Source organism: Acyrthosiphon pisum, chromosome A2 (genome assembly GCF_005508785.2).
Source record: "Acyrthosiphon pisum isolate AL4f chromosome A2, pea_aphid_22Mar2018_4r6ur, whole genome shotgun sequence".
Lineage (NCBI taxonomy): Eukaryota > Metazoa > Arthropoda > Insecta > Hemiptera > Aphididae > Acyrthosiphon > Acyrthosiphon pisum.
The window spans coordinates 19,440,689-19,448,832 of NC_042495.1; the positions used below are offsets into that span (position 1 = coordinate 19,440,689).

Consider the following 8,144-nt stretch of genomic DNA (forward strand, 5'->3'; position numbering starts at 1 on the left):
CTTAAATATTTTATCAGAATCAAACACACTTGAGAGTTATTATAGAGTTTCTGTTTATTATCCATATCTATATGCATTGCTAACTGAAATTAAATATAGATTTGAAACAAAAAATACTAACATTTTAAATTTAAAATGCTTCATACCTAAGTATTGTAACAATATTGACGTTTCAAAAATGTTAGATGCAGCATTATTATATACAACTGATTTATCAGGACCTTTCAATGAATTAGAAGGAGAATTGAAAACCTGGAAAGCAATATGGAAAGAAAAACCAGTAGATGAACTTCCATCCACTGCATTGGAAACAATATTTTTACCACTCATGAATTATTATCCAAACATTAAAATTAAATTATTGCAAAATTATTACAAGATAAGTTATAACAGTGTATAATTTTTTGTTTGTGCCCCCCCCCCCCCACCCTATAAGACATTTATAAATACGCAACTGCCCACATGTTTTGTTTCACTTCCCTAGCGTACCTCTATAGTTTCTAGTCACCATCTAGACTTGGATAATACTAGTTGATGATTATAATTTATATCATTGTTTGAAGCGTATTATACTTTCATAAATCATTCTTTAAAAAACCATATTATATTTATCATTAGTTGAACGATATATTATGCAGGTACAACAAACGTAGGTACAGAACTCACGAATAAAAAGCTATCTAAGATTGCGTAGGCTCTCAAATTATATCTCAAATATTACCTGATTTATAGTTGTAATTAAAATATTAATTAATGTTTGTAAGTTATATTATGTGTATAAACTTTTAGTAACATCAATTACATCTGTAATAGTCATATTAACTTTGATTACATTGTAGAGGTTTAAATCCGTATTATAATTAATTACTAAACGTCTGCTCATATATCCATTTTATACATTTTTAGCTACCTATTAATAATTTGTATATAGACTATATAGAATGCAACAGAAAGACTTGACAAATAAAATTAGTTGAATTCTAATACATTATTCAAAAAGTTTCTATATAATTTACAGAAGTTTATTTTACACGTATAGTACATTCATAAGCTTGTGACGGGAGGTATAAGGCCGAACGTCCCGGTGGGGTGACCCCCTATTACCATATAAGCAGGACTGGCTGCTTCTCGCCTTGAGTGGCGCAGTCTCATCCCTTCCAGGCGGGTACACTGGGCGCCCGAGCGCCAGGCAGTGTTCCGCTGGCAGCACTCTGTCAGGAGGCTGATCGGTAGGTTTCGAGTCCTGCGCCAGCGAGTGCCGGGTTATGAGCGCCGGACAATTCCCTCCCTTCTACTAAGACGTTACTCCCACAGTCTCCACGAGGCCATTCACAACTGTTCCTCGCACGCGGCCGACGCGCGCAGACGCGCGCAGACGCGCGAGACGTGCGCGCCCGCCGGCCAGGCCCGAGGCACAATGCTCGTGAAGCGTCGGTTCCGTCCAGGCGCTTGGCGTGGTCGGATTTCCGACGGGGCTCTCTTACACGTATAGTACAATATTTTTAGTTTTATTTTTTAATACAGAAAATTAAATCTGACATATGTATAATCTATATATAGGTACGTATTGATTTTATAATGATGGTTTTTCATTGAATGAGCACACAATAAGTTTTTGAAATAATAATTAAATTTTCAATTTTAATATATTTTCTGATAGGGAAGAATCTATGAGGTACATTCGGAGACCAATGTAAAAATTTGTTAAAATCATGAAAATTAATTACAAATTTTTTTGAGTTAGATTTATCAACCTTTAACACCAAAAAAAGGTGGGTAAGTGGATGTTGTTCTGCTGTACAGTAGGTTTCTAGTGGGTCACTGTTTAATGGATGGTATTAAATTTGAATTAAATGATATATAATATACGAAAAACTATTCTGAGCGGTGACGGTTTGTCAGTGTGGATATTTTATATTATATTTATATTGTTATTAGGTACTTATTAGAAATACGGTAGCTGATAAACTGAATTAATACTATAAAAATACAACAAAACAACTATTTTAGTTATTCGTGTTTTTTTAACATGTAATTTCGTCTAAATTTGAACTTAAATTCACTATGAAAATAGACGTGTTTATGTATTTTTTAGAATTTTTGATAACAGAATTAATTACTTCCATTGAACTTTGTATTAAATTTGTAATTCTTAGCTATAAAAGTTTAATATTTTATAAATTTTTAGCTATTAATAATTTGTAAATTTTCAATTTGATAAATTTTGTCAAAATTCGAACTCTAAATGATTATAAAAAAATATTATACCTACCAATGTATTTTTTATATTTTTAAACTGCTATAGTAACAATATATCAGGAGCATTATATTATTTTTTGACACTTTTTGACCAAACAAATAAAACTTTATGGATTTTCATAGAAAGAAAAATAAAAAATAAAAATTTGTAATTGCCCGTAAACAGCTCAAAATATTTTGAAAATTTGATCAAGTATAAGAATTAATAAAATAAACGTGTAATATAAATTTAAAGAGTCTACGGTTATTTGATATTGAATTACAACAATTAACAAAATCGCACATAAGAAATCGATTGAATATCCAAGGTTGTAAAAATATGAACTTCAAACGCTCATAAAAATGTAATTTAATTTGCTTGTAGACATTTTTTTTTTTGATAAAGATAGACAAACTTATGAGGAATCTATTATTACATTTTCATAATACCTTAGATTTAAAATGAAACATTTTTATGACTTCTTAACTTAAATTAATTTCCTAATTTTTGTGATTTTTCAGTATTTTATCAAGATTTCAACTTTAAATGCTTATACATAAAAACCAACACTAACGCAGTGTCCTAGGTGAATCCGACAAATGCGATAATCGTTATACGACGCGACCGATGCGAATCGCGTTGCCGTCCGTCAATGCGATTGTCGCGGTGGTGTCCAATGTAAATACGACGAATTCGATAATATTGCAGGGGATCGCAATACTAGTGGCATATGCAGCAGTGCAGTAACGCCAAACGGTCGTTTCCTAATATACTAAAGTTCTAAAATCCTAAAGTTGTATTATTAATATATATACATTATACCTATCACATATACAGACTACAGTGTTGGTTAAATATGTCTCTGCCATTAAGTTTATTAAATAAAATGGTTCTAACTGAAAATACAGCACTTAAGTATTTATTATATAAAAGGTATGTAATAAATTGTAATAAAAATGTATAGTAGGTAAATGTGAAATTATAAACATTTATATTATGTTCAGGTATAAAAAAATGAAAAGATCGTTTCATACCAATTCAGACATTTTAAAAGATCGTTTAGTTTTTGGAGAGTTTTACCATTTATATAATCAACTCCGGAATAATGACGTTTTGTTTCGATCGTATACCAGGATGACCGTTGAAACATTTGACTACTTAGTAAAAAATGAAAAACCCAAAATTTTGACCTTAAATATACAAATTTTCAAGATCCTATACCAATCGAAGAAAGATTAGTTGTAACGATCAGGTAAGTAAATAATGCCATTTTTAATTTAATTACAAGTTTATTAACCTATATATTAAAAAAACAAAAACTTAATATAGGTATATAATAGGAATAGTTAATAAAAAATATGATTGTCAAATATGTAAAGTTAAACAAATAATAATAATTCAGTGTACCTTCACTGAGAATTATAATAATAATAAAACAAATTCTTAAAAAAATACTTTTCCCTTCAATTACAAAAAAAAAAAAAATAAAAAGGTAGGTTTGTAGGTATTTTCAGATGACTTCTCTACTTTTTAAAATAAAATGTAACAAATGTAAATTGAATTTTTATTGAACATTAGATGAATGAATGTAATGATAACCTGGTTCTTGTGAAGTATATTGCTGAGCGTTGTATGATGAAACTGATAGTTGAGGATCTGGAGTAGATTCTGCGATGTATGGTGGTATATTTGAAACATTTAATGCCTGTTCTCGGATCGGAGATAGTTCTTCTATTAAAATATTTTGAAACTTATTTCTAACTCGAAGCTTTTGGATTGGATCTAATTTTTTAAAATATGGAATTAGAGACTGAAAAAATGACATATTTTCGTCGATTTCTGAAGTGGTTACATTATTGTTATAAGACTGCTTTAAAAATGCCACTTTTTGACTCTCAATGTTCAGTAAATCTTCTAAATATTTATCTTCATTTTTTTTTTTCTTGCGAGTTTGTGTGTGATCAGAATTGCTAGATAAGTTTGTTGTTGACATTGATATTGATGGTGTACTGCATGATTCAAATGTTGGAATACATTCAATTCTTTGCCTAGTTTCTGTTTCAGTTTCCGACACATTAAATATATTCATAGTATTTTTGTCATCGTTATCAATATGGTCTATATCATTATCATGGTCACCATCAGTGTCAGGACATTCTTGAAGTGTATCTTCTTCGTCTGAAATATTACCATCTGAAATTCTCGGATTAGTTGTGTCTTTTAAAAACATCATCAATTTATAATGGGACCATTTTCCTAAATACACCTCAGCGCCTTCTTGTGAATCTCCGGAACGACTTTTTCTAACTTTTTTCTTTTCCCTCAAAAATGTGTCCCGTAAACCTCTCCATTTTTTTTTCACGTCTTCCTCTAAAATTTAAATTATTTATAAAATGAATAAACTAACGCGAAGTAAAAGCAATGAAAAAAAAGGCGGGTAAGTGGATGTCGCTCTGCCGTACAGTAGGTTACAAGTGGGTCACTGTAATGAATGGTGTTAAATTTAAATTCAATGATAGAATAACTGACTCTGAGCGAAAACGGTCAGTCAGCCTATTATATTACTAACTATATTGGATGATATGAATAAAATAATTTATATATAATAACCTACTAAAATGTTGAACCATATTTTAAATTTTCAATCCTTAATTATAGAAACTGAAGATTTTATAATTTTTTAATTACAGTAATTGATATAATTAGATAAATATATGAAGACCTTATATAACATTTTCAAATGTTAGATTTAAAAATAATACATTTTTATGAATTTCTAACTCAAAATAATTTGTACATTTTCGTGATTTTTACGTATTTTGTCAAAATTCGAAATAGGTTATAAATTATAATATATAAATTACTTTATTCACAATAATATCATCAAAAAAAGGTTATGATAATAGGTAGGGTGACTAACCGTGGGTCTTCGCTCAGAATCGTTTTTCTTATACAATTATATTATATCACTGGATTATTATTTTGAAGGTTGGATACCTTTAATTATTTCTGTGTTATGAATTTAATTTTCTTAACTTAATAAAAAGTTATGAGTTTATGACCTATATTTAGGTGGGTAACCCTGGCACCCTAATGTTCGAATTTTTTATTATTTTTTTTAACCATTAACTATAATATAATTAATTGAAAAAAAAATGTTTAAAAAATGCATTATTTAGTTATACTTTATCTGAAGTGACGTATTTAGGCATACCAGCGGAAAAATTGATTTTTCCTAGTGGAAATATTTAGGTACAAATTCTTAAATTGTTGGTACAAATTGGTACAAATTATATTACAATAAATTAATGGTTAAAAAAATATTTTTATATTTTTACTGAATAATATTATCAATTTAAATTTAATTTGTTGGTCCTCTTCGTCACTGTATCATAATATCATAGCATTGTAAATAAAATGTATATTACGAATTCTTTTGAAAAATAGGGGCTGCATCACGGACACAAAAAAAAAATAAAAACACACATCATTGTAAAGTCAATATTATATTCATCGTTTCGCTCAGAATCTAAAATTGAATAAAATTATTTTTAATAAATATAAATAAGATGTTTGCAAATGCAATAATAAAATATAAAATATATATACCTACATATTGATTATTTCAAACTTTATTTTCTATATGTGTAGTTTTTTACTTTATATGAATTAATTAATTAATTAAAGTTTAATTAATAGCTAATTAATTCTAATTAAAACAGAATTTTTATTTTTATTTGAAACCTTGAAACTGTACATTAATAATGTCCTGGTTTAAAATGTATCGGATCATTAAAATATTATTAAAAATAAAGGTATTCTAAAAAATAATACTTATTTTATTATTTTTATGTAGATACTTGGCCACAGGATTAGCATTTCGACAGTTAGCGCTAACATTTCGAATTTCAAAGACTGCTGTATCAAATATAGTCATCGAAGTATGTATCGCTATTTGGAATGCATTAAAAAAAAAACATATGCCTACTCCTACAGTTGATGATTTTAAAAGTGTCACTAATGAATTTTTCACACAATGGAATTTTCCAAATTGCGTTGGAAGTGTTGACGGGAAACATTAACATATTAGAATAAAATGCCCTCACAATTCTGGTAGCATGTTTTATAATTACAAACAGTATTTTTCAATTGTTTTAATGGCTGTCGCCGACGCCAATTCTAAATTTTTAATGATCGACGTTGGTTCATTCGGCAAAGATAGTGATGGCAGTGTTTTGTGTAATACATCGTTTTATAAACGTCTTGAAAATGGTACTCTTAAGCTACCGAGTCCATGTAATTTACCGAATTCAAATCAGAAAGTTCCATATGTATTTATTGGAGACGAAGCTTTTCCGTTGAGAAATAATATTATGAGACCGTTTCCAAGAAAGCAGTTGGACGACCACAAATCATATTATAATTATCGACTTTCAAGAGCAAGGATGACGGTCGAATGTGCTTTTGGTATTGCATCTTCGAAATTTAGAATTCTTCTTAAAGCAATAGAAACTAAAGTCGAAAATGCAGATCACATCGTTAAAGCCATTTGCATATTACACAATGTGATAATTGATAAAGAGAAAGAAATATCGTCATGTCAAAATCACCTGTCAGACTATTTGAATAAAAATGTACGTGAAAAAAATAATGCTATGTTGGGACTTCATGGGGGTAGATCCAATAACCGTGCTTCGCGTTCTGCAATTGATGTAAGAAACACGTTTGTAGATTTTTTTAAAATGAATAAATTAGCGTAAAAATAAGTGTTTATAATAATTGCAAGGTATGTAACTTATTATTTATATTAGTTTATTTTATTATTATGTAAGTAGAATTTTGCATAGAATTTCTATCAATTTCGTCATATCTTATCTTAAAGTTTTGATTGATAAGTATTTTATACTTAAGATTATTTTTCCTAAACAAATATAATATTAGTATAAGTTAATTGTACTTTCTATTTTATATATTCTAGCCTCTATGTCTTTGTATCTAAGTATTTAATATAATGTGGTCAATCAAATAAGTATATTAAAAATATATACAATACGTACTTGTCATTTTTGTTATTTTAGCTACTTCATCCCATGCCTTGTCAGAAACTACCCTGTCTTTATATTTTTTGTCCCATTTATTCCATAGAACTTTTCTTTTTTGTACTTCTGAAATTAATAACTCCATGGATACGAATGAATCGCACGACGCAACGACCAAAAACAAACTATTTTGTTTTTCAATTCGTACGACTAAACGCATACGAAAAATCGGACGCATCGGTCGTATTTGTCGTGTTACGTAGGCCACTTCCGTTTGTTTGGGTTATTTTGTTTATTTTAAGAATCGCATCGGTCGCGTCGTATAACGATTATCGCATTTGTCGGATTCACCTAGGACACAGCGTAATAGTTATAAATTATTAGTTATACATAATATGATAATATATATATTACTATTTACTAATAATAAAACCAAGTGCCTATAGGAAAGAAGAATAATATAATAATATAATGTGCAGTTAATAATCGTGTTTTACCCAGTCGTCGTTTATCCACAGTACGTAAATGGTGACATAGCACCTGTCTGGCCTGGGTACAAAAATAAAACGTCAAAAAAATACTATACCTATGCCTAAGTACTTCTGCACCACACAGTTGCCACACACTATTAAGACGTTTCTACCATTAGCAGTCTCCATCAAAACAATATCTTATATCGTTAATATACAGCAATAAGTTTATTTTAAAAGATTATAAAATTGATGTATGTATATCGTATACATTTAGGGTGCATATAAATTCAACTGATTTCCACCTTTTTAAGCTTTTTGTCGTGTAAATTCCACCAATAGGTTCCTCTATTTTACCTATAATAAAATGGGCGATTATAAACTCCGCCAGTATAA

The 8,144-nt window shown here is 29.0% G+C and overlaps 1 protein-coding gene across 1 annotated transcript; it reads right to left on the bottom strand.

Annotated features, from left to right (window-relative positions):
• Nucleotides 1-3,706: 3,706 nt before the first annotated feature.
• Nucleotides 3,707-7,641, bottom strand: LOC107883761. Its single transcript, XM_016804410.2, has 2 exons — nucleotides 7,297-7,641; nucleotides 3,707-4,609 (listed from the first exon to the last, which is right to left on the bottom strand). Exons 1-2 carry the CDS (start codon nucleotides 7,514-7,516, stop codon nucleotides 3,804-3,806), a joined length of 1,026 nt encoding a protein of 341 aa, XP_016659899.1. The 5' UTR covers nucleotides 7,517-7,641; the 3' UTR covers nucleotides 3,707-3,803.
• Nucleotides 7,642-8,144: the final 503 nt, after the last annotated feature.